The following is a 22,892-nucleotide window of genomic DNA, read 5'->3' as shown; positions in this document are numbered from 1 at the left end:
TCCGATTCCTTTCATCGCCGATCCAGCGTCAACGCCCGTGCTGCCAATGCGAGATGACGAGGGTCGACCTTCCTCTGCGACCGCAGGTACCGTCGAAAGCAGCGTCGTAGCGGAAAATAGCGTCGTATTCCCGGAAACCAGCGTCGTCGCCAAGCCAAACGAGCCAGCCAAGGACGCCAAGTCGGTCAAGAAGAACCAAGTCACACCAACCAACGAGGTATCGACCAAGTCACCGCAGCAGATCACCGCCGAAGACAAGATCGGTACACTCAAGGTCGTCGATCAAGTCGTCACTAAAGCACGCAAGGCGTCGTCGAAAGAAACACCGGATAAAAAAGGGTGTAGAATCTCCTAACAAAGTGCTGTTGCTCTAGCGGACAAAGGACGCTTCGTCGTTGCTACTACTGCAGTCGATGTCAATGGGGTGGGCCCCACTCGTCGAGCACCAGCGCTTCGTAGCGGGCGCACTCGTTGGCATCCAAGAAAGGTTCGACACAGGCGCTTCCGAGCTCCTACAGGCAGAGACATCAATCCAATCTGCTTTCTTCTCGCCCGTGTACGAGTACGTGGTAGATCGTGACAACCAGCTGGTCGGCGGCGTCGGCCACTTGCTGCACAGCATGGCCAAAGGCACTGTGGCGCGAAAAAAAGGGCATCAGTACCTACACACAATGGACGGCTCAGCGCTCGCACGGGGCGATCGATCGCACAGTCAGGTCGTTGCTTGTGACGCTATGGAAGTCACCGAGTAGCATGGTCGAAAGCTACGTACTCAACTCCATAGAAGAGGAAGGGGGATGATATAACAACCCGCAAGAGCCCGTAGAGGACACGCCAGTGAACACTGGCAGTTTGCTCAACGTAGTCTTTAATGGCAGCCACAACGACGGGTGCGTCGACGTGCGACGGCTGGGCCAGCTACGACACACCACGTTCGAGACACCGCCAATGGTATGGATCCAAGACCTGAAGAAGCGCGCTGGCCGCGAGGTTGCGGATGGCGCTGGAGCCATCGCCCAAGCGATGCAGCAGTTGTGCGAGAACGTCAGGCAACTACACGCACTTGAGCTTCAAGTCACCAAGGAACGTTCCTACCGCCTGCAAAAAGCCATCAACGTCGCGAAGTCGACCTACAAGCAGCACCAGCAGCCGCGTGGCCACCGCCACCACCTGGACGACACGGTTGCTTTCATTGCCTGCCCACATCGGCACATACGTGTTCCAAAGGCGAGACGCAGCCAACGCCCAACCACGCAAGGTAGACAGTGCCAGGAAGTGCGTCGGGCGCCATGTGCTCAAAGATCGTCATTAGCTGGGGCAGACTTCGGTCGCGTAGGTGGGCGTGAGAGCTGCATGCTTCTGCAAGTACGCGCAGCGGACAGACGGCCGCAAGAATCGCCTCGGACGCCTACCCAACATGTCGTACAAAGGTTTTAGCACCAATAGCACACACGGTGAGAAAGTCTGGTGGCAGTGGCTCGGCGTCTTGTGTCTTTTCAATCGCCGAGAGGGGGCGCGTGGCGTTCGTTTCCGGGCGGCGGGTCACCAACGCCGGCATGGTCGTCGTCCGTTTGGGGCTTGGGAGGGCGGGGGTGTCGGGCACAGCGCTCAGCGCCATTGCCAAGAGGCCCGCGACGTTGCTTAGCACTGCGTCCATCTCGAGTTTGAGAAGTGTCGCCGCCTCAAAGTCCTCGTTGGCGACGACAGTGCACTTTTGGCTCTGGAGCTGCTGGAGCGACTGGGCATACATGGCGCACGTATCTTCGTGGCCCTTGAGCGTCTTGGCCAGGGCATAGTCGTGGGCGTCGACGCACATTTGGCGCGACCGTCGAAGGTGGTCGAGGACCTCGCGCAGCGAGACACGAACCCCTCGTTGCGTTGGGTGCGGCACTGCAAAGCCGTCGTAGTGTGCATCGTTGCGACTACTTGGTCGTTGCACGGGGTTGAGAGACAGGGTCGCCTTGAGTTTCTTGGGGCTCTGCGGGTCCACTGCGGTTTGGCCGTACAACACCACCGAGACAAGACCGACCTGTCGAATGGTTGGAAGATGCGCATACGCAAGGGCCATGGACATACTTGGTCAAAGACGTTGAGGCGATTCCGGTGGCAGCTGCGCAGCACGAGCTTGAGGTACGCGACGTCGCGGTCGATCAAGATCGTCTTGAGCTCGCGGGCGTTGTACTGCGTCGCGACGTTCGAGTCGAGCGCCACGTACCCCAGCAGTGCAAAGGCAGCGTCAAGCCGGGGTTTGATCTGCACGTCAATGCGGGACGGAATCTTGGTCTGGTGCACGAGCACTTGGCACTGGATGAACCGTCATGCAAACACCGAGGACGGCAAAGGAACGACGGACCTTGGAGACGCGGACGCCGTGGCCGTGGTTGACCATGAGCACGAGCTCCTGCGGGTATTCGCACAGCCTACGCATGCTTGTGTTAACGTGGTATCGACGTCGATATATCGCACTTGGAGGACTGCCACCCGTGCGACGTCGACGACTGAAGGTGAATTGACGGGTGCTACCGCCATCGTTGGTACACAGTCAGATACTGGAAGAGACGTGCGTACTTCATCGTCTTCCGAGGACGCTGTCGTGACGAGGAATGGGATCTGGAGCTTCATCATGGCGCAGTTGGAGCTCGACCGACTATTTTACTTGCAAGTTGACACCAAAATCGCGCCTCAAAGCTGTCCTGTTGTCAATGACATGTTGTCCATCTAGTCTAGTCGACTAATACGCTAAATCGACTCGATCGCCATGAACACAGGCCACCTCGTCAGCCTCCACGACCCATGGTTCTACTACTGTCTCGACTAACTAGACTTGCGCCGGCGTGGCGCCAAGCGCGGCTTGATCTTTGCCGAAAGGGTCCATTCTCAACGCTGATTGGTTAAAATTGAAAAAACAAACTCATTCGTTGTTTGTATGGTCTGTCTGCAATTTAAAAAGGTGGCGGTAAAATTGCCAGACTTTGAACCCTGGACATGGAGGCCAAGCTCCAGGCGTGGAGGGAGCAGAAGCGGAAGCGGGAGGAGGCCGCGCGGAACCGGTACGCGAATATGCTGCTTGCGTCTACCTCACGGATCGCGCTCCATGTAGGGCCGCTCCTCCGTCCAAGAAGCAGGTCCCGGCGAGGAATCTCGGGCCAGCGAAGCTAGCGCGACCCAAGGTGCTCGTGGCCAAGTCGTCCAAGACAGCGCAACCGGCCCCGTCCATCGAGAAGGCGAGCGTACCCTCGGCCAACGTGCGCCAGACGAAGGACGATGCAACGCCCGTCGTCGCAGTGGCCATCGTTGCCGAGCCTGCGCTGCCCGCCGTTGTTAGCGGCGCCCCTGCCAGATCTGGATCGTTCTCGCGTTCGTCGGGCGCATCTTCCTCGTCAACAGACGTCTACCGAAGCGCGCCCCGGCAAACATCTGCTGCCATCTCGTCGCCATTGCGGCGGCTCTCGAGCGGATCAACGCCGTCGCCATCGACGTCGTTGACCAAGTCGTTTGAGCGCAAGCGCTTGTCAACGTCGTCGTCCTCGTCAACGACAGGACCCCCCAAGGTAGCATCACCAAACACACCAACCCCGTCCTTTGTGGCCCCTCCCGCACCATCCGTCATCCAGCGACGTGTCAGCATGGATCAGCTTCGACCCAAGCCCATGACCCAGGAGGAAGATCGACGGGCGTCCGTGGCCAACCCGCTCATGCCGCACCATCGTCGCGTCTCCAACCTCGGTGCCGGCCCTCTCCGCGTGCTTGCAACGCACCAAGATAGCGATTCAGACGAGAGCAGTGACAACCGACCCGAGTCGCGCTCGAGCAGTGGCGAGTCGACCGCGCAGCCTTCGCTGTGGCAAAGCCGTCCAGCCTTTACAGGTTTGGCACGCCGGACGTCCCTGAGCCGCTCGTCCATCGAGCGGCAATCCCTGGACGCGCCGTCGGTCATGCTTGCCCAGCGCACGCGGTATATCCACGTCCTTCTTCCATCCAGCATGTTGTACAACGATGCCACATGTAGAAAGTGGACGCGCGACGACTTTAAGTTTACAGACAAGAAGCTTGGCTTTGGCAAATTTGGCTACGTCTACTTGGCCCGACAAAGGACCGCCACCGAGAAGGAAGTCGCACTCAAGGTTACATTTTCTCTCCATTCCCGTGGTCTCAAGTACGTACATGTCCTCATTAGGTCTTGACCAAGCTCCGTCTTGACGACGCAGGCATGCAGAGCCTGAAAATGGAGGTGGCGATTCAGGTACGATCGAAGACTTTATGGATGCCGGAACTCACGTGGGGTCGGGTAGTCGCGCCTGTTGCACCCCAACATCCTGCGCTTGTACGGCCACTTTCACGACGACACGCTCCTGTACTTGATCCTCGAGTACGCGCCCCGGGGCACGCTCCAGAAGCTTCTGGCCGACCAACCAACGGGCACGTTTCCCGAGGCGACGGCCGCCCACTATATTTATCAGGTCGCGTGCGCGCTCAAGTACCTTCATGAGCGACACGTGATCCACCGCGACATCAAGGTACGCGCTTCCCCAATTGGTACATAGATACATGTCCGTTGATGATATAGCCGGACAACCTTTTGCTCGGCCCCGAAGGTGGCATCAAGGTGGCCGACTTTGGCCTCGCTGCCCACGCGCCGCCGCCCGACTCGCGTCGCCGGACGTTTTGTGGCACGCCCGAGTACATGGGCCCCGAAATCGTGTGTCGCGGCGAGTACGGCTGCGAAGTTGACATTTGGAGCCTCGGCGTCCTTGCGTACGAGCTCCTCCTTGGCCAAACCCCGTTCCACGGCGACGTACGACCTGCCGAAATGTGTGCATTCGTCCATCACATATCTTGCGCTGTCTAGGACGTGTTTGCGAAAATCAGTGCTTGGTGCGACCAAGACTGTCCGCCTTTCCCACTGTACCACGACCGTTCCGAACGATGTGGCATGTCATGGTGTCTGTAGACTGTTTGCAAGCCCAACGCTGTCGACGACGGCCAAAGACTTTGTGCATGGCCTCCTCCGTCCCGTGGAGCTCCGGCGGTCGCTCGATGACACACTGCAACACGAGTGGCTTCGTCCTTTTCGATAGAACTCGAGACGATAAGATCCAGTAATGGGATCACGGCAGCGACACGAGCGCACGGCAGTCGACGGGCACGGCCTCGAGCAGTCCTTTGGCATCGAGCCACGAGCGGCTGAAGAGCCGAGACTGGTACCGCGCAGCACTGTCGCAGAGGATCGTGACGATGGTGTGGCCGGGACCCATGGCCTTCGCGACATCGACGGCCGCCGTCACGTTAAGCCCCGACGACGCGCCGACAAAAATTCCTTCGTCCTTGAGCAGCCGGTAGACCTAAAACTCTCTTGGATGAACGCTGGTGACCTTGGTCGTAAATCACCATCTCGATCGACCGGTGGTCCTCAATGTGCACCGCGTCATCGATCGGCGCACCGCGGAGGTTGTCGGTCACGCGCCCTTGGCCGATGCCTTCGGTGATGCTGCCCGTGCCTTGGCGCTCGAGGACGTTGTCGAGCACGTGGCGGTACAGCACACTGCCGGGCGGGTCGGCCAGCACGATGCGAACACTCGGCTTGCGCTCCTTGAGATACAGCGCCGTGCCTGGGAAAGGATGCTACGCATCAACTTCGACTGTATTCGGACGCACCTGCGAGCGTGCCACCGGTGCCCGTGGCGCACGTGAAGGCGTCGACGTCGCCTTGCGTCTGCGCAAAGATCTCGGGGCCAGTCGTCTCGTAGTGGGCGCGTCGGTTGGCGACGTTGTCAAACTGGTTGGTCCATACCGCTAGGCTCATACATGTCCACGAAGGAAGACGCTAGGAAGATGCAATACCGTTGGGTACGCTCTCGGCGTATGCGCGGGCCTGGTGGTTGTAGTTGCGCGGGTCGGTGAACGGGACTGCGGGCACCGGGCGGACGTCGGCGCCGAGAATGCGCAGCGCCTCGATCTTCTCGGCGCTCTGCGTGTCCGGCATGTAGATGACGCAGTGGTAGCCCTTGGCGGCGCAGACGTGGGCAAGGCCAATGCCCGTGTTGCCGGCCGTGCCCTCGACGACCGTGCCCCCTGGCAAGAGGAGCCCGGCCTTCTCTTGGTCCTCGACCACGTAGAGCGCCGCCCGGTCCTTGACGGACCCACCGGGGTTCATGAACTCAGCCTTGGCGAGGATGTTGCAGCCCGTGAGCGCGCTCAGCGACCCGAGCTTGATCAACGGCGTCCGTCCCACAGCGCCGAGGAAGCCTCGCGTGATGCCCGACGTCATGCTGATCCGACTTTGATCCGGATACGAGGCCGCGGAAACTTGAAGTTGATCAAGCAAGAGCTCCTGCGCGTTCGAGTCTTCGCCAGAGGCATGCAGTAGTCCGTCATGGATGCATTGGACGATACGCCGCTGGCTTTTATCTCGTGCATGCTGCTCGCGTTGCTGAGTGTGAGGCGATGGCCAATGGTGGCGGCAGTTTGGAGCAATATTTCCTCCTGCACATCAGACTGCTCCGCTGCGTGACGTGGCAGCGCATGAAGCCGCATGCATAGCACTGCGAGATGGAGGTCGATGTAGTGTGTGTGACTCGTCTGCCGCCGGCGTACAACTGCAGAAGTGCAGTACTAGTAGTGCCAGCGTCTACTGTTTGAGCTCGAACTACCGAGTCCGGCGTCACCAATATACGACCGACGACAAGCATGGGCACCAAGTGAGAGTCTGCTTCGCAGCATTTTGGGTCGAGGTAGAAGCTCGAGCTCGGCAGTGAGGGCGTCGTCGCCTGCAAGCATTTATTTTTGTGACTCAACGCTACCGGGACTTACATGAATCCGGTCGCAGCATGGGGTCTCCCTTGAGCTCCATTCAACTCGATCGATGAATGGATAGATAGATGGATCGATGGATAGTAGCACTCGTAAAGTATTCGACGGCAGTCTGCTCGGTTCAAACTTCCTTGTCTGGTATGGCGCGAAGGTATTTTTATAGCGTCCTCGTCGCTTCACATAGAGTCGCCAAGCTATATAATAAAATATCACCGCAACTGCCCGTTCATTGGCTGAAAAGCGAATATTCAAACGGTACGGGCGCAATTTCGCATTGGCGACGACGCGGACGACGACCCTCGGTACGACAATAGGACCCGAGCTGCTCGCCGGCGATGGCTGTCTCGCATGCGCCTGGCTGTCGCCGCCTGCGCATGCAACGCATCGGCGTAGCGCTCCGCCATGGCATGCGATGGCTCATGGACCGGCGACGACTAGGTCCGTGCTTCGCCCCACATGGACCCCCCCATGTACTACGCAGAGGACCCGGTCTTGGAGACGGACGACGAGCACGACATGGAAGACGACCATGTCGCTGCGCGCTTGGCCCAGGAGACCGTCGAGACGCTCGCTGAAATGGGCTGTCGCCTCGTCTGTATCGACTTTGATGCGACATTCGTCAAGGTGCACACCAACGGCGAGTGGTCGCAGTCGGCCGCCGACCTTGCGCTCCACGTCCGGTACGCACGACTTGAGCTCATGCCGATTCCATCGTAATGGCGCATATTGCAGGGCCTACTTTCGGTACCTCTGCCCGCTCTTGACCGAGAAGAGCCAACTCACCGTGGCGCTCGTGACCTTTTCGCCGCAGCGCGAGCTCATTGAAGCGGTCTTGCAGCTGTGCTTTGACCCGTCTGTTGCCGGTACTTCGCTTCTTTACATAGCGCTTTGGACCTCATCGTTTCTAGACAAGATCCTCCTTCGCTGCAACGACAGTTCGTGGACGATCCACGCATCGGACGCCGAGGCGTTTACCGGTATCGATGCGCATCACCTGCGTCTCGACCGAAAGAGCAAAGTCTCGTACGTCGTCTCGGCGGGCCTCGCCGCTTGCAAGTCCCAGCAGGCAGATCCTGCCAACTACTTTATCCTGCACGAAGCCATCAAGAGCTGCGACGTGCTTCTCATCGACGACTGCCCCGACAACGTCACGATCGCCTCCCAGTGTGGCATTCCGGGCCTCCATTTTGAACCCGCCTCGTTCCGGGCGCGGCTGCTGGCGCTGGACAAGCACGAGCCGTCGCGCCGTCGCCGACAAAAGCTCGCCAAAGCGCTAAGTCGGCGGCTGCAGCAACCCGTGACGCTGCAAATCGTGTGTGCATCGCCGACCAAGCCGACCAAGCCGATGAGCCGACCGCGCATGGGCTTTTGCACGCCGTCGCCCGTAACGAAGCTCAAGGTCACGTCGCGCGTCGGCCGGCCGCGCTCAAAACGCTGCACGAAGTTTCGCATTTTGCCCGAGCGCGTGGCCATCAAGGACGAAGGCGCGTCCGACACGAGCTTCTCGCTGCCGTCCGTCTTGACGTGGACCACAGCCGATGCGGAATGATTTTACAGTTGCAGAAGTATAGTATAGAAGAACAATGCGATGCTACGTACTAGTCTAGTCCAACCAAGAAACCTTGCCGACATATTGTCGTCGTTGCGGAGACGCCATCCTAAGCCGTAAACAACCGTGTACCAGTGCTCGGTCGTCGAGTCGTTGGAGCACGTGATGATGTGACTCGTCATGATGCACCGTGGTGGAAGTCTCCGCCTGTGAGTTGGATGCAGCGTGGATGAGCTTGTACTTACTTTCGTATCGACTGCGAGCTGGTCGTTGCGTGAGCTCGTCGTTCGGTGAGCTCGTTGATTGGTCAGGCTCCGATCCACTGGGTGGTGGACGTCAAGGACGAGACTTTTCACTGAAAAGTCTTTTCCTTGACGTAGCGCACTGAAAAGTTTTCAGTGCGCAATGACAGCTCCCGGGTGGAGGAGACGTGACCGAGGCGATTGTTGCTCGTCACGCTGGCGGACTCGACCTCGTTGTTGCCCAATACCGGTACTGGCGCCGAGCTGCGCAGAGCTTCCAACGGACGTTGGTTGGTTTGCTCATTCCATGTTGTATCGATCGAATGTAGAATGGAGCCGTCGTGGAATCTCAGCTCGCGGCTGAGCTGAACGATCATCTCTCCTTGCTGCTGAACTGCGTCGTTGGGTTTCTCAAGCGAATCTCTCGTTGGCATCGCTTCGATACCCGGTAGCCGCTTCCATATTTACTTACTACAACAACAAACGTTGATGGTTCTCTTGCAGACAAGGTGCAAGATGGACTCAGCACGATCAACTGCCGCACGCCAAAATATCGAATGTCATGGTGTCGAAATAGTGTGCAAGGATCACATGCAATGCAACATCCCACTTACCAAAAACACTATTTAAGTGATATAAAACTCGAACCGTTTCGACATCAATGGTGTAAAATTCAAGCCCAGCACAAACCTACAGAGCTTCTCTTGCCAACAGCGATAGGAGCGCTGGAGCAAGTACATCGCCCACTGCCTCGAAGCGAAATATTCAGAGCGCAGTAGCCACCCGAGACGGAGTTCTATGCCTGGTGGCGGCTGCTGGCGGAGGATGCCACACCAAAACTCCACCTGGCGCAGCTGCCAGCGTCGCCCGAGGCTTTCGTCAAGTTCCAAGTGGTCGCGACACGCGTCACTGGAAAGGCCAAGCAAATGTGAACGCAGAACGCAGCTGCGACGCACCTTGGTCTTTCGTTTTCCCAGCGTTGCAGCCACCGTCCTACCCGCCACAACAACGCGCAACCGAGAAGAGAGGCAGCGTCGCGCTGAGCTGATGCACATAATGAGTGTGTACTCTGTACTAGGCTGCGATCCCCAGCAGAGACACGCTACAAAAACAGCAGAGGTACATGGCATAATGAAGGCTAGATTTCTTCCACGCGACCGTCAAAGCCGTCGAATACATCTTTCTGCGGTGGGGCCTGGCGCCGCGGTGCCCGCGGGCGTTCGTAGCCGTGGTGCGGCGGCGTCTCGTGCTGCGGCGGTCGGGGCATCTGGTCAAAGCCGCCAAAAGTGCCTCCGAACGGGCCGCCCATCATACCGCGGAAGAGGCCGTCCATGGCCTCGAACGGATCGTCGCCCATCGAGGAGGCCGGCCCGTCACGTCGGCGAGGGCCAAAGTGGCGGAACGGGTCGTCAGCGACAGCGTCGTTGTCCTCGGCGCCTTCTTCCTTGGTGCTCGAGTTGATGATGAGTTCTTTTGGTTTGCCCGGGCAGCAGCGAAAGATCTTGCGGATCGTCTCGCACGTGCGATCGCCATTGACGCTGCGGCAGGCGGTTGAGAGGCTCGTCGCGTAGGTGCACTCGGGGTGCTCGGCGCGGTCCTTGGCGAGCACCTCGTCGTCGGTCATGTTCTCGAAGCTCTAAAATGACAGTAATTCACGTCGTACACGAATACCGTGCTTTTTGACCACACTATTGCATGTCTGTGAGTAACTCGCGAAATGGTGTATATATGAGATTTTCGAACGTAGCGTGCACGTCAACGATCTGAGTGCGTCCGCTCTCTGCAGCCGCGGTCTTGTGTGCGACGCGCAGCACGCCAGCGGCAGCTTCAACGATCTATGTCGTCGGGAATGCTGCATTGAGGAGTGATAGCTCCCACGCCGCTTTTTATGCCAGCGCAGCGTGCATCGCGGTCGGATTGGCTAAAATGGCCCGCATTGCACACCGCTGATTGGCGCCGCGCGCGCCAATCCCATTGCAGTCTGCAAGTACCATTGCGATCTCCGCCGACAACGCGCGACCTTGAGAGACGGCCGCCGCCTTCTATGGGCACGACGTGCTTCTATTCCAGCGACAATCTTAGATAGTACCATGTACAGCGGCTAGTACTGTTTCCAGTATGCAAATGCGTTGCGGGCGCGACACGGCTTCAAGCTTCGGCCCGAGTCGCCTCCATGACACCAAGCCGTCGCACGGGCGATTTGGCGCTCCATACGATATCGCACATGACTCATCTACAGTGTACTCGACGCGGTGTCCCGTGGAAGCGTGTACGGAGCCCACGAAAGCTACTGCGATACGAACGCGCCAGTTGCGTGCAAATCGCCCATCCACATCCTTGTCGCACGACTGGCGCTGTCGAGGGCCGCTCCATCACACCTCGCCTTGGACGAGCAGCAGCCTTTTCTCCATCTTCCAAAGTTCAGTTAGTACATGGTACGTGAACTCGACAACCACCACCCATCGCACGCCCACTGCCTTTGACGCCCACGACGCCACATTCCGAGTCGAAATAGGTCGCGTGCGTTCTCTGCTCCAGCCTGTTGGACGGCCTGTGGCGCGAGAAGCCGGTCGGGCACGCCAGGCCCGCGCGCGGATCGCAACGGGCGCGGTCGCCGGATACTCGATGCGGTATCCGGTGAGTGGTTTCCGGATATTGTCCGGATACCACGATTTGGGTGGCAAAAGGCGTTGGTCACGCACTGGAAGCGAAGATCGTCGCAGCTGGAAATAGCTGGCACATTGACGGTATTTCCTCATGAACAGCAAGGTACCGAGCCGCCGATGGCCGTCTTGGCACCTCAGGCTGCCACGTAGATCCGCGTCTTAGTCCGCGTCCGGCCGCAGCTATCGTCCGAGAAGAGCCACTCGTCGCGGACGCTGCAGTGGGACGACCACATGGTGCGCCTGCGCCTCAACAACGCGTCGCCCGAGAAGACGTACCGCTTTGACCATGTCCTCGGGCCCAAGTCCAGCCAAGAAGACATGTACGAGGCCGCCGGCGTCCAGCAGTCGATCGCGAGCGTGCTCGAAGGGTACGCGCTCGAGGTTGCGAGCGACGTGCGTCATGCGTGCGCCATTAGGTACCACGCGACCCTCTTTGCGTATGGCCAAACCGGGTCCGGGAAGACGTTCACGATGGAAGGCTACTCGTACGAGGTAATGCGATCTCGATCCTGCCAGCGTCTGTGGTCGCTCACGCCTTGTGCTGCAGCGCTCCAACAGCACGGCGAGCCGCGAGCGCGTGCAGTCGCGAGCCAACGTGGCCGTCAGCTCGGCGCGCATCGGCGTACGTTCTTTGCGACCAACCATGTGCCTCCTTCCTACTCACCGATCTCTCGTGCGCAGATCATCCCGCGCGTGATCATCAACCTCTTCGACGCGATCGAGACGGCGTCCGTGGTCCAGGTACGACGACCTCGTCCCACTACAGACAGGCTCAGTGTGCAACGTCGTCTTAGAACAAGACTTACCGCGTCAAGTGCTCGTGCGTCCAAATCTACAACGAACAAGTACGACCTAACCCTAGCCCTCACGCAAAGCACTCATGTCGGCTCGGCGGTCCTAGATCCTCGACCTCCTCAACCCGGCGCCGACGCTCCACAACCAAAAGTAATCCAACGAGATGGCCAAGGGCTCACGCATGGATCTGGTTGTAGCCGCTGTCTGCGCTTGCGCTGGTCGCCGGACCACGAGTTTTACGTCGAAGACCTCACGATGGTCGACTGCACCTCGGCCGCCGACGTATGACCTGCGCTCGTCGAGACACCGGACGGCTCATGATGGAGTGGATGCTAGATGATGGCCGTCTTCCACGACGCGATCAAGCAAAAGATCATGGCGACGACCAACTTGAACGCGTCGTCGTCGCGCTCGCACTGTATTTATACGCTCTACATCGAGTCGAGTGACGCCGAGAACCCCAGCGTTGTCACGACGACCAAGTTTTGCCTCGGTACGCGCCTTCCACAACGATGCAATCGGCTGATGTCTTGCAGTCGACTTGGCCGGCTCGGAGCGCATCATGAAGACGGGCGCGAGCGGCGTGACGCTGCAAGAGTCGATTGGCATCAACAAGTCGCTCTTTGTGCTGCGCCAAGTCATCCAGATCCTCAGTGACGAAGCGAGCAACAACAACAGTAGCAGTAGCAACTCGGCGCTCGCCAAGACGCACGTGCCGTACCGCGACTCGAAGCTCACGTCGCTCCTCAAACACAGGCACGCGCTTCAAGAGACAAATACGTGGCTCATCCTCCTCCGTTGTAGTTTGGGTGGCAACAGCATCACGATCATGGTCGTCTGCCTCGCGCCGAGCGATCTCTGTTTCGAGGAAAACCTCAGCACGCTCCAGTACGCCGCGCGCGCCCAGGTACACCAAGTCGTGCATGAAGCGAGTCGCGTCCTAAGATGGCGCATCTTAGTGCATCTCCAACACGCCGGTCAAGAACGCCGACACGCAGATGCTCCTCGTGCAGCAGCTGCGGGACCAGATCAAGCTCCTCACCCATCAACTCCACGACGTGCGACGACCTTACCTGGATATAATGTCATTCGAGCGTCTCGTGTAGGCCAACACGACGATCGAGTGGCTCAAGAAGCAAGGGTCGTCGTCTGTGGAGAAGGGCCGTCGGAGTAGCAATGCCTTGCGCAAAAGCCTCCTCGACAACCAAAGCGAGGATGACGGGCCCATTAGCGTCTTTAGCGACGACGACACGGAGCTCGACGACGACCTCGACCTCGCGAGTCCGTCGCCCGTCGCCGTCGTCGCACCGCACCGCAAGAAGAGCCCGAGGTCGGTCCCGCACTCGGCCCTCTTTTACGCGCCCGAGGCGCCGAAGGAGTACCTCTTCCGCGACCCCGGCATGATGCTACCCGGCTTTGGCGGCATTTCGTCCATGCTCGAAGTGAGTTTTGGCTTTCTCTGGACCTAATCTCTCCTATCTAATCGTGTATATATATCTATGTATCAAGTTGATACTTTAACGCTGGTGTTACGAGAGCCGCTTGACCTTGGTGCGCGTGTTCTTCATCAGACTCAGGTGCATAAACTCCGTGTTGTACTGCATCGTGTCTCGCAAGAGCGCTTGGAGGTCGTCGCCGAGAATGTCGAGTTCAAACCCGCGCTCCGACTGGTCCGTCCACTTTTCTACCTCGTCCCGCACCTTTTGCACCAGCCTACACAAATAAGATTGCCGACGATCGACCAAAGCAACGTGTCGTCGTACTGGGGGTACTTCTTGGCCGCCGTCTTGCGAAACTTCTCCTCTTCCAGCAGTCGAAGCGAGCTGCCGCGACGGTCCAAGAGCCGGTCGCTGTCGCTGGCCGCGGCTTCAAACTCGTTGATCTTCTTGTTGTACTCGCGAATCTACACATCGTACTTGATACAAAGTTGAAACAAAACAACGATACAACGTACCTGGGCCACACACTTCATGATGCTGCTCAGCGAGTCGAGTCGGACCTTGGCGTCCTCGAGTACCGTCTGGACGCTTTGAAACGACGCCAACTCCATTTCCAGGTCGTCGAGAAGCGCGGGGCGGAGCGCCATCGCGAGCTCGGCTCCCAGACTGTCGTGGTACGGGTCCAGCGAGTGCAAGAGGTCCATCGTCTCGGGCCGTTCTTCGTCCAGCGTCGTGTACGGCTGCGCTTCGTGGTGGTAGTGCGCCAAGAGGTTCCGCTCGGTTAAAAAGAGACTCCGGTCGCGCGACCCGACGAGAAAGTCCATACGGTCTTGCACGTCTTCAATGCCAAAGCTGTCGAGCTCGTCCTCGAGGAGGCGCAAGTTGCCGCACACAATGCGCCGCACGCGCAGCGCCCAGAGCGCCGTCTGCTCGCAGAGCCGCGACATGGACGCGTTCGTGACAAAGCGTTCGTGGCGGTGCAGTTTCGGCGGCGACTTGGCCATTGGCAGCTGCGCCAGCTTGGGGCTCTGCGTCACGGTCGCATTGTAGAGCGCCTCTTCCTTGGACCACATGGCATGGATCGCATCGTGGACCTCCAAGCGGGCTTGGCGAATCAAGTCGAGACTAGAGACGACACCATCGTCTCAGCCGTCGAGAAAAGCATCGGCTACCTCGTGCAGAGCGTGTGCATATAGCAGAGGCCTTGGCTGGAAATGTCCATCGAGCCTCCTAACACGAAATGCATAAGAGCTTCGCGACAAGGCTCGTGTACCCGTGTTGAAGAGGCGCTGCAAGAGATTCTCGGGCGAAAAAGGAAACGACAAGGTGGCGACGACCGCGTCGCTCACGGCCGTGATATCGGCCGTCGTAAACTGGAGCTCGAGGTACAAGTCGCGCGTCTTGTGCATGCACATTTCAAGGTCGCGGCACCGAGAGTCCTTCATTTGCTCGAGGAGCTCGAGCAACGTCATGTCTTCTTGCATGTTGAGCTCGTGGAGCGGCAGCGTGCCTTCGAGAAGCAGTTGCTTCGTGAGCTGCGCGAGCTCGTCTGCGTTTTCTTCGCCAATCGAATCAAACATCGCAAAGACGCACATGTCGCCGTGGAAGCGCTGGAGCGTCTCGGCAATGTCTTTCTGGAGCTTCGACTGCTTGTCAATCAGACTCAGCCACACGGCACGCTCCATGCCGACCGGCACCGGCACCGACGTGCCCAGTTGGAGCTCGTCGCACATGTCGGACGCGAGCTTGAGGTTGCGCAAGCGCGAGAGCACGCGCGACTCAATTGTCTTTTCCAAGTCGCGCAAAATGAGCTGGCACTGCTGCACTTGGATCGTCAGCGGCATTTTGGCAGGAAAGTCCAGTCGCGACGTCGTCCCAAGCGCCTTGTCGCAGAGCATCACTTGCTGCACAATGGCCTGCAGCGCCGTGTGGCTCTCCTGCTTCATCGCCAAGAGGCGGTCGAGATCCTGTTGGCACTTGACCGCGAGCTCTTTCATCTGAATCTCGCGCTCGCCTTCCTGGAGCCCGAGCTCCTCCATGAGTTCTTGGCATTTCTACAACCATAGTACATCGTTTGCATCCATATACAAGCATAATCACACGTACGTGGACGGCCGAGAAGGCTACTTCTCGCCGCTGCAAGTCGTCGATTTGGTTACTGAGGTCGTCAATGTGCTTGCGCGCGTCGCGCAGTTCGTCCTGGAGCTCGTCCCACTGCGTCTGCGTCACGCTGCACTCTTGCTCCTTTTGCGCGCTGATCCACGCCAGTTTTTCTTGCTCGTGGGCCACCTTCATCGCATGCAGCTGTTGCTCGTACTCTTCACGGACGAGCGCCATGGACGACGAGGCCATCGAGGCGCCCAGCCGCGTCGGGCTCGCCTCGGTCGGTCGCTTGTCGGCCAAGTGGTATTGCATGCGCTCGCTGTGCTCGAGCGCCAGGATCAGCTGCGTCACGAGGTCCCGGACGCTCGCCTCGTCCGTCGGCACGAGCTGCGTGAGGTCCGTCGCCGACTCCAAGTGCTGCAGCGTGTCGGTTGCGAGCTGGATCGCATTCTCAATGCGCGTCAGCGCGAGGCGAATGTCGTCTTGGGCCTCCTTGGACGAGCCTCGGTTCAGCATTTGCGTCAAGAGCGCCGTGCGCTTCCGCAGCGACTCCATGAGCGTCGCCTCCGTGTCTTCAAACGTCAGCCGCGTCTAGTACCGCGTCACGCATTATTATCGTGCCGTCACTTTCGACGTACTTGGATCGTGTCGAGGATGTGGGCCATGTGTGCTTGGATGGCCGGCGACGCGTCGGGCAAATGCGGCGGGTGACGCTCGAGCCAGTTGAGTGCCAACTGCTCGCTGATGCTCAGTTGCCGGACCATCTTTTTCACCGTGTCGGCGCCAAAGTGCAGCTACGAGACGGTCCATATGTTCCATCGCAGCAACATCATACCTCGAGGTCGGCAAAGTAGTCGAGCGCACCCAAGTGATTCCACTTGGCACACGCTTGCGGAAAGTCGCGGTACCGCTGAATGTCATTGTCCTTGAGCTTGACCGTGTACTTGCAGTGCTGCTCTTGCTTGTGCAGCCGCTCCTGGAGCTTTCCGAGCTCGGCGTCGGCTTCGCGCACGCGATCGTGGGCGTCTTGAGCACTACTCGACTATCGAGTCAGTCGCATGGCAACAAACGCAACACGTGCCGTTCTTGGGTGTACGCAAGCACGGTCGCGACCTTCTTGTGGGCTTGGAGCTGCGCGCTGAGTTCTCGCAGCGCTTCGTCGACCTTGGCACTGTTGGCATTGCTCAGCTTTTCCTGCTGGAGCGCGTTCAGCTGCTGCATCCACGTCTCGACAGCGTTTGATTTGACTTGCGCTTCGAGCGGCTTGGCTTGCTGGCGCAACGTGTCCCAGCGCGCCGTCTCGCGCCGCTTCTTGAGCTGCCACGCTTGCATTTGGCACTGAATGTCCACCTTGGCTTGCTTAAAGTCGGTCAACACGGCCTCCTTCTCGAGGCAGCACTCGAGGATGCTCAAAATCCCCGGAATCAACGTCGGGTCAACACCGTCGTCGTCGTCGTCGTCGTCGCTATTCGTATCCTCGTGCGGCTCGTCGCCAGGCGATACCCGTGACGTCGCGTGCGTCAGCAGCGCGGTCGGGGCAAACACGCCGTCGCTCGCGTGGAGCTGGAGCTGCTTTAAAAACTGCTGAATCTTGGCGTCTTGCAGAAGCATGTCAATCTTGGCCGCGCGGTCCGGCGCGTTCGGGTCCACGTACAGCGTCTTGACGAGCTCCCGCTGGAGCACGCCAATGTACGCATGCAAGCTCGTGAGTTCGGCCGACCGCGGGTCGAGGTTCTTGACCGCCTACAATGTCGAAACAAAGTAAATTCGGCTCGTGCCATCGACGCACCGACCTTGTTTTGAATGTTGCGGGCGCGATTGGCGTACTGCAGCGTGTTGAGGCTCTCGGCGGCGTTGGACGTGGCGGGCGACACACAGGCTCTGTGACGCACAAGCCCCGTCGGCGCCATGGATAAAAATACGCGAATAACGTACACAAAGAGCGTCCGACTGTTGCCGCCCAGCGCGTCTTGCAGCAGTCGCGTGAGCTTAGACGAGCGGTACGGCACGAACGCGGCCGTGTCGGTGCGCTTTTGATTCTTCTCGTCGCCGAGCGCGTTGATGACGTTGCCGAGCGCGAGGAGGCCCACTGGAGACACTACTTGAACGACGCGATCGCGAGGTCAATGTACCGTTGATCTGGATGCCTTCCTTCATGCGCTGTCCGTCGGCCATGGTCTTTTTGAGTCTACGCGAACATACGTTGAGTAGCGAGCAGAGAGGATGGAAGGAGACCGTTCGCTGCCGGCCAAGTCGACAAATGTCACTTTGGAGATGGTCGTCATCGTGTCAAGAAACGACTTGTCCTCGGATCGCTTGGTTTTCTGCACCAGCGTCAAGGTAAACACGGCGTGGGACCGACTTGAGACGTCGTTCATCTCGGTGCTGCCGGTGATGCGCGTCAAGCAGCCAATACGAAGCTGCTCGAGCGCATCTTCGGGCGTCGTGACAGGCACCTGCGTCGCGGTGGTCGACTCGATGGCGTGGAAGAGAATGGGGTAATACCTCACGCGCGCCTTGCACAAAGACGCCGGAGCGATCTTGACGCAGGTGCAACGCGTGCTTCACGGCCTTTTTTGAGCTCGTGAGCGGCAGAAGCAGATCATGGATGTCTTCGCCGTAGATCTCGAGGAACGAGACAGACACGTTGGCTTCGTCCTCGATCGCGATGCGTGCAAAGACGTCGTGAAGCATGCGCGGGAGCAGGCCCCACTCGTCTTCGTCTTGGTTGCTCAGACCGCTACCGATCGTGTGGGACTTGCCGCTGGCCGTCTGCCCGTAGCCCAAGACGGTGATGTTGAAGCCTACATTGCCCGATGATCATTGCTCGTTGCCCGTACAGGCCATGATCGCCGTACCATTGAGAAAGTGGTCGATCTTGGGCTACAAACGACGATAGATGGCTCAGTCGCCGCCGATACACATGCGTCGTACCTGCAGCGTCTCCTCGTACATCTGCGCCTGCGAGCAGTCGGGCCCGAGGACATGGTCAAAGTAGAATTGGGCCGACGAGTTGGGCGTTGCGATCTCGATCGCCCGGCGGTCATGGTCCATGCGGATGGCGCCGACGCCGTCGGGACTGCGCAGGAGCTCCTTGGGCAGGAACGGCCGGACGCGGACCGCGACCTCGACGCATTGGCCGCCCCGCGGAGCGCCGTCGGTCGCGCTGCTCATGGTCTTTGTCCCGGCCAAAGAGTGGAAATCCCATCCCACGGCGTATTTTTATTCCGAAATCTATTTCGAGGCCGGCCGTTCCATACAAACCCCACGATATATAATAAAATGGGACACGCCGACCAATCACAGCGTTGGATCACGTCGCTGCCGCGTGATGGCCATCGCCAGGAGGCAGGTCGACGAGGCTGCCTCCGCCGAGGTAGACGCCAATATGGAGGTCGCTGGACGAGACTGCTTGGCGCGATGATCGCATGCATGATGGACGGTCGCCATGAAAGATATCGGCGGCCAACATTCTGCAAAGATCGCAACGCTGTCGAGATGCGGAAGGGGCGCAGAGTGGACCTTCCACTGCTGACCCCAGGATACGTACTGCGACGTGGCATGCTGGGTACAGGCGCCATGGGGAGAGGCGTGCGCTGCAGAATGATCGTTCACGCTATCGATATGGACGACGATATGGCAGCTCGGTCGCCGCTAATAGTCGCCAATGGCTCGTGGTAGCCTTGGAGATGACAATGGACCAGCGGTATGCACCTCAGCACCGAACGTTTAGAGCGCAATGCGACCAAGTGTCCTGCGTCCGTGCAACTCACATGTGCCAAGGGTCGATACGCAGTTTATGGACCCTTCCTTGCATGCCTACACCTCAGCTACACCTATCCTATCTTTGCGGATGTAGTACTACGGGAACTCGTACAGGGATTAGCTTGGAGCGACCGAGTCGGTTGGCAGCATTGACTCGTACACATGGAGCGCCAGGGAATTCCATTGACCCAGCTCGAGCCTCCATTTCATCGACGGGTTTGGATCGAGATTCGAAGCGGGTACAACCAGGAAGATGGCTTCTTCCACTGGAATGGAGCCAGTGGCCGCTTCTTGCAACGTCAACCTCGCGACCGCCAGCGTGCGAAAGTGCGAAGCGTGGTCTGCGTTGCGCTGCTCATATTGCCGTTGTTCGTGATAATGCCAGGCTTCAAGCAACACTACCGCCGCCACTGCAGATAACGAAATGCCAACTACAGCGCCACGTCCTTATCAACCGTTCGATCAGAAACGAGTGGCTGCGGACGTGTCCACCCAGTTTACAGTTAGATGAGTCTAGCAATTAGACTCGCATTCATAGCCATAGCTTGCACGGTACTGGGCTGGCGGCTGCGTTCGGTCGCTGGCGGCGGTGATGAAGCCATGGCCTCGTCCGCCAAGGACCTCTACCAAATTTCTGGAAGTCCATGAACCGACCATCTACACGTGCAACGTCATGTTGTGACAGCCAATGCTTTGATGTGATCCGAAAGGGAGTAGTGGGAGCAGAAGAATGCTTATGCTACTGGTTTTGATATCGTCGTTTAGTTAGTCGAGCGATGGCTAGTCGCTGGGGGTTAGCAAAGAAGCGGGCGCTTGGGACGTGCGCGATGTGTATAAAATGAATGCATTTTTAAAGCATCAAAAGCCTTCAATACCTATGTTTTGTATGAAGATTGTGGTGAAAAAATCATTGTATTTCACGCTCCATGTGGTATTGTATTGAATTCGAGCGCCCGGGCCCATTAGGGGTCGGGGTAGGGACCCCCACCTTGTGTTAAAAACAGGATGACCCAATGTAATACAATGCAATGTCTGCCGAATCCGATACAACAATTGCAATCGAGATTGCAATACGCTATTAAAATGCGGGGGGCGCCGGGTCGCCTGTAAAATAATATTGGGCCGTCCCACTCCTTCGACCGGTGTCACTTTGTACACTGTATGGGTGTACACTGTAACACTAGGCCTTCCGCCGGCAGATCCCGTCCACGAGCGCCGAGTCCGCGGGCCTGAAGCTCGCTACCCAGACCGCGCCTACGACGACCACGACCGCGTAGGCTTACTCGCCGAGAAACGACTTTGACCTGCCCATACGACCGACGCTACCATGCTCAAGCTCGGCCGTGGCCACGTCCAGATGCAGTACGAGCCATGCGAGACCTGCGGGAAGAGCCGAGGTACGACCGACTCTGCGGACGTGTAGGTCAAACCAACGCGCTCATGGGCCCCTCTACCTAGTCGTGGCGCTCGATACCTCGGCCGTCCCCGCTGCCCAAAATGCGACGACGGACGCCGCCCCGCCGCCGGTCGAACGGCTCATTAGCGACATGTGCCGCTGCAAGCGCCGCCGCGTTGCGCCTCCAAAGGCCCTCGAGACGAGCGATGCAGCATCAACGCCCAAGGGCCGCGGGTCCGATGGGGGTACGCCGCGCCGCCGCCCGCCGGCCACATACGACCCCGACGACGGTGACGACGACGACGTGGATGGCGACGACGACGACGACGACGATGGCAAGGACGATACGTACGTAGACAGCGAAGAGTACACGGCGCCGCGTCGAGCCCCGGTCGGCGCATCGCCGGAACAGCTGGCCCGCCGCCATGTCGCACCTGGCAACTTTTTACCTCGCTGCCTCCGTGTCCGTCTCCGCAAGGTCGAGGGCGGCTACACGGCGGTCCCGCCAACGCTGCCAATTACTGCGCCGGCACGCGACCCGCTCATTGTCCGTCTCCACCGTATCGGCGACGGCGCCTACGTGGCATTGGACAACTCCCACTCCTCCGTGTCGTCCTCCTTGCGGAAACGCCGGCTCGAGTTTGCCTCGGGTACCATTCCATGTCCCGTGAGAATGCGATGTCCGATACCCTTCTTGTCGTAGACGCTGCCGAAAGCGACAGCAGCGACAGCGGCGTGAGCAGCGGCGCCGAGTCGGCTCCTTCCGCGCCGTCGTCGCCCGTGCGCAAGCCGCACCCGGAAGCGGCCATCCCCGAGAGCCTCACGCTACACGACCTCCCGGTCGCGCCGTGGGACCGTCGCGCACCGGGCATGGCCAATAGAACGCAGTGCGAGGTCTGCGGCAAGAGCGGGACGCTCGCGTGCTGCGAGCGGTGTCCTGCCGTGTACCACAACGACTGCCTTCCGATGGACCACCCGCTCGACGACGTTGACCCGTGGTGGTGTCCGCGCTGCCTCCAGACACCGATCGGGCAGCAGACCAAGGCGTGTCGGCTGTGCTCGAGCGACTCGAACCTCTCGCAGATCATCTTGTGCGACTGCTGCGACGACGAGTACCACCTCTATTGCCTCGTGCCGCCGTTGACCGACGTCCCTTCGGGCGACTGGTTTTGCCCGTTCTGCCATAGCCACAACCATGTCAAGCGCCAGTGCATCAAGAAGAAGCGCAAGGGCCGGAAGAAGAAGCGACCGCTCCAGTTCTACTACCCGTCGCTCTTGCAAGAGACGTACGAAGACCTCTCGATTCTGCACCGCGGCCGGCGCTTCCGACCGCCGTCATACGGAAAGATCTGGACACCCGACGACGACCGAAAGCTCGGGAACCACCAAAGGAAGCTCCGGACGCTCCGCGACAAGGTCAACGCGCGCACCTTTGTCAAGCCCGACTTGTCGAAGCGCGATTTGCACGCCAACGCGCCGTACCTCCAAGACATCATCGTCGACAGCAAGGCGCTGACCGGCATGTTCCACATGGTCGACGCCGCCGCGGCCCGCGCGCGCAGCCGCAACGAAGGCCTCGCACAGCAAGTGGCCGAATACCCTCGGTGGCGTGTCGACTGGCCGCGGGCGGACGAGGCCACTGACGTGTACCTGCGGCTCCTGTCGTGTGCGTCCGACTGCCTCCAGCTGCTCGTGCCGTCCAAGATCGAGCCACCGCCGCGCCCCGTGCCAACACGCACGCAGTTCCACGCGCCATCGGCGTTTGCCGTGCCCATTCCGAATCTCCATGCGTACGAAGCGGAGAGCCGGCTGCACTTGGGCCAGCGCATCGACAAGGCCCGCGAGGTGTCGCTGGACCCGTGGATCCTCATGCGCATGGAGGCCCTTCGCATCAACGACCCGATGGCGCTGCACCTGCTTTTGAACTCGGATGCGTAGACAGTAGACTTGATGGTGAATATGCACGACGGACGTTGGATATGTACTAGGAGGTTCGCGACTTGAAGTCGAGAGCTGGCGACGTGAGAGCTCGTCTGCGAGACGGGAAAGAAGAAGAAGCATGCCGCCAGTAGAAGCGGGTAGACAAGACATGAGGTAGACAAGACGTGTTACGACAATTAGCAGAAC

General features: G+C 59.2%; 8 protein-coding genes across 8 annotated transcripts; 4 read left to right on the top strand and 4 right to left on the bottom strand.

Moving 5' to 3' along the window:
- Positions 1 to 416: 416 nt before the first annotated feature.
- SPRG_22253 (hypothetical protein) lies at positions 417 to 2,625 on the bottom strand (the record flags this gene model as incomplete). Its single annotated transcript, XM_012349687.1, has 12 exons — positions 417 to 512; positions 567 to 662; positions 711 to 764; positions 811 to 918; positions 967 to 1,053; positions 1,096 to 1,170; positions 1,217 to 1,408; positions 1,454 to 2,029; positions 2,077 to 2,304; positions 2,354 to 2,420; positions 2,467 to 2,519; positions 2,569 to 2,625. 12 exons carry the CDS (start codon positions 2,623 to 2,625, stop codon positions 417 to 419), a joined length of 1,689 nt encoding a protein of 562 aa, XP_012205077.1.
- Positions 2,626 to 2,985: 360 nt separating this feature from the next.
- On the top strand, positions 2,986 to 5,193 carry SPRG_09899 (AUR protein kinase; the record flags this gene model as incomplete). Its single annotated transcript, XM_012349645.1, has 8 exons — positions 2,986 to 3,050; positions 3,101 to 3,955; positions 4,010 to 4,124; positions 4,178 to 4,243; positions 4,293 to 4,517; positions 4,568 to 4,795; positions 4,850 to 4,905; positions 4,952 to 5,193. 8 exons carry the CDS (start codon positions 2,986 to 2,988, stop codon positions 5,076 to 5,078), a joined length of 1,737 nt encoding a protein of 578 aa, XP_012205035.1. The 3' UTR covers positions 5,079 to 5,193.
- On the bottom strand, positions 5,046 to 6,314 carry SPRG_09898 (cysteine synthase). Its single transcript, XM_012349644.1, has 4 exons — positions 5,842 to 6,314; positions 5,656 to 5,793; positions 5,389 to 5,609; positions 5,046 to 5,342 (listed from the first exon to the last, which is right to left on the bottom strand). Exons 1-4 carry the CDS (start codon positions 6,266 to 6,268, stop codon positions 5,109 to 5,111), a joined length of 1,020 nt encoding a protein of 339 aa, XP_012205034.1. The 5' UTR covers positions 6,269 to 6,314; the 3' UTR covers positions 5,046 to 5,108.
- A 985-nt stretch (positions 6,315 to 7,299) lies between these two features.
- SPRG_09897 (hypothetical protein) lies at positions 7,300 to 8,440 on the top strand. The gene is made up of 3 exons (XM_012349643.1): positions 7,300 to 7,490; positions 7,543 to 7,673; positions 7,719 to 8,440. The coding sequence occupies exons 1-3, from the start codon at positions 7,327 to 7,329 to the stop codon at positions 8,357 to 8,359; spliced, it is 936 nt and encodes a 311-aa protein (XP_012205033.1). The 5' UTR covers positions 7,300 to 7,326; the 3' UTR covers positions 8,360 to 8,440.
- Positions 8,441 to 9,723: 1,283 nt separating this feature from the next.
- Positions 9,724 to 10,236, bottom strand: SPRG_09896 (hypothetical protein). Its single transcript, XM_012349642.1, has one exon. It carries the CDS (start codon positions 10,223 to 10,225, stop codon positions 9,740 to 9,742), a length of 486 nt encoding a protein of 161 aa, XP_012205032.1. The 5' UTR covers positions 10,226 to 10,236; the 3' UTR covers positions 9,724 to 9,739.
- Positions 10,237 to 11,334: 1,098 nt separating this feature from the next.
- On the top strand, positions 11,335 to 13,569 carry SPRG_09895 (hypothetical protein). Its single transcript, XM_012349641.1, has 13 exons — positions 11,335 to 11,370; positions 11,418 to 11,635; positions 11,684 to 11,759; positions 11,815 to 11,889; positions 11,949 to 12,008; positions 12,062 to 12,112; positions 12,169 to 12,212; positions 12,260 to 12,344; positions 12,399 to 12,555; positions 12,599 to 12,818; positions 12,867 to 12,969; positions 13,022 to 13,120; positions 13,169 to 13,569. Exons 1-13 carry the CDS (start codon positions 11,359 to 11,361, stop codon positions 13,529 to 13,531), a joined length of 1,563 nt encoding a protein of 520 aa, XP_012205031.1. The 5' UTR covers positions 11,335 to 11,358; the 3' UTR covers positions 13,532 to 13,569.
- On the bottom strand, positions 13,499 to 18,782 carry SPRG_20873 (hypothetical protein). The gene is made up of 16 exons (XM_012349684.1): positions 18,539 to 18,782; positions 18,463 to 18,487; positions 18,110 to 18,408; positions 17,840 to 18,060; positions 17,737 to 17,792; positions 17,540 to 17,693; positions 17,398 to 17,485; positions 16,686 to 17,347; positions 16,440 to 16,638; positions 16,243 to 16,398; positions 15,608 to 16,195; positions 14,775 to 15,555; positions 14,674 to 14,731; positions 14,017 to 14,626; positions 13,826 to 13,965; positions 13,499 to 13,775 (listed from the first exon to the last, which is right to left on the bottom strand). Exons 1-16 carry the CDS (start codon positions 18,776 to 18,778, stop codon positions 13,592 to 13,594), a joined length of 4,461 nt encoding a protein of 1,486 aa, XP_012205074.1. The 5' UTR covers positions 18,779 to 18,782; the 3' UTR covers positions 13,499 to 13,591.
- Positions 18,783 to 20,541: 1,759 nt separating this feature from the next.
- Positions 20,542 to 22,735, top strand: SPRG_09892 (hypothetical protein). Its single transcript, XM_012349640.1, has 3 exons — positions 20,542 to 20,766; positions 20,828 to 21,415; positions 21,469 to 22,735. The coding sequence occupies exons 1-3, from the start codon at positions 20,697 to 20,699 to the stop codon at positions 22,701 to 22,703; spliced, it is 1,893 nt and encodes a 630-aa protein (XP_012205030.1). The 5' UTR covers positions 20,542 to 20,696; the 3' UTR covers positions 22,704 to 22,735.
- The last annotated feature ends 157 nt before the right edge of the window (positions 22,736 to 22,892 follow it).

This window comes from Saprolegnia parasitica (genome assembly GCF_000151545.1).
Source record: "Saprolegnia parasitica CBS 223.65 unplaced genomic scaffold supercont2.56, whole genome shotgun sequence".
NCBI classification, from domain to species: domain Eukaryota; phylum Oomycota; class Saprolegniomycetes; order Saprolegniales; family Saprolegniaceae; genus Saprolegnia; species Saprolegnia parasitica.
The sequence above is the reverse complement of the archived record's forward strand: the minus strand, read 5'-3'. Positions and strand labels throughout refer to the sequence as shown.

Bases quoted from the DNA above. Each gene is read 5' to 3' on its own strand.
- SPRG_09898 (XM_012349644.1), bottom strand. From the start codon at position 6,268: ATGACGTCGGGCATCACGCGAGGCTTCCTCGGCGCTGTGGGACGGACG. The intron at 5,794-5,841 runs GTATTGCATCTT...GTATGAGCCTAG, and splicing joins CGCCGAGAGCGTACCCAACG to CGGTATGGACCAACCAGTTT. The intron at 5,610-5,655 runs GTGCGTCCGAAT...ATCCTTTCCCAG, and splicing joins CACCGGTGGCACGCTCGCAG to GCACGGCGCTGTATCTCAAG.
- SPRG_09897 (XM_012349643.1), top strand. From the start codon at position 7,327: ATGGAAGACGACCATGTCGCTGCGCGCTTGGCCCAGGAGACCGTCGAG. The intron at 7,491-7,542 runs GTACGCACGACT...CGCATATTGCAG, and splicing joins GACCTTGCGCTCCACGTCCG to GGCCTACTTTCGGTACCTCT. The intron at 7,674-7,718 runs GTACTTCGCTTC...CATCGTTTCTAG, and splicing joins CTTTGACCCGTCTGTTGCCG to ACAAGATCCTCCTTCGCTGC.
- SPRG_09896 (XM_012349642.1), bottom strand. From the start codon at position 10,225: ATGACCGACGACGAGGTGCTCGCCAAGGACCGCGCCGAGCACCCCGAG.
- SPRG_09895 (XM_012349641.1), top strand. The intron at 11,760-11,814 runs GTAATGCGATCT...CTTGTGCTGCAG, and splicing joins TGGAAGGCTACTCGTACGAG to CGCTCCAACAGCACGGCGAG. The intron at 11,890-11,948 runs GTACGTTCTTTG...TCTCGTGCGCAG, and splicing joins TCAGCTCGGCGCGCATCGGC to ATCATCCCGCGCGTGATCAT.
- SPRG_20873 (XM_012349684.1), bottom strand. From the start codon at position 18,778: ATGAGCAGCGCGACCGACGGCGCTCCGCGGGGCGGCCAATGCGTCGAG. The intron at 17,694-17,736 runs GTACATTGACCT...TAGTGTCTCCAG, and splicing joins GGAAGGCATCCAGATCAACG to TGGGCCTCCTCGCGCTCGGC. The intron at 17,348-17,397 runs GTCGGTGCGTCG...TCGACATTGTAG, and splicing joins CCCGCAACATTCAAAACAAG to GCGGTCAAGAACCTCGACCC.
- SPRG_09892 (XM_012349640.1), top strand. From the start codon at position 20,697: ATGCTCAAGCTCGGCCGTGGCCACGTCCAGATGCAGTACGAGCCATGC. The intron at 20,767-20,827 runs GTACGACCGACT...CCCTCTACCTAG, and splicing joins GACCTGCGGGAAGAGCCGAG to TCGTGGCGCTCGATACCTCG. The intron at 21,416-21,468 runs GTACCATTCCAT...TTCTTGTCGTAG, and splicing joins CCGGCTCGAGTTTGCCTCGG to ACGCTGCCGAAAGCGACAGC.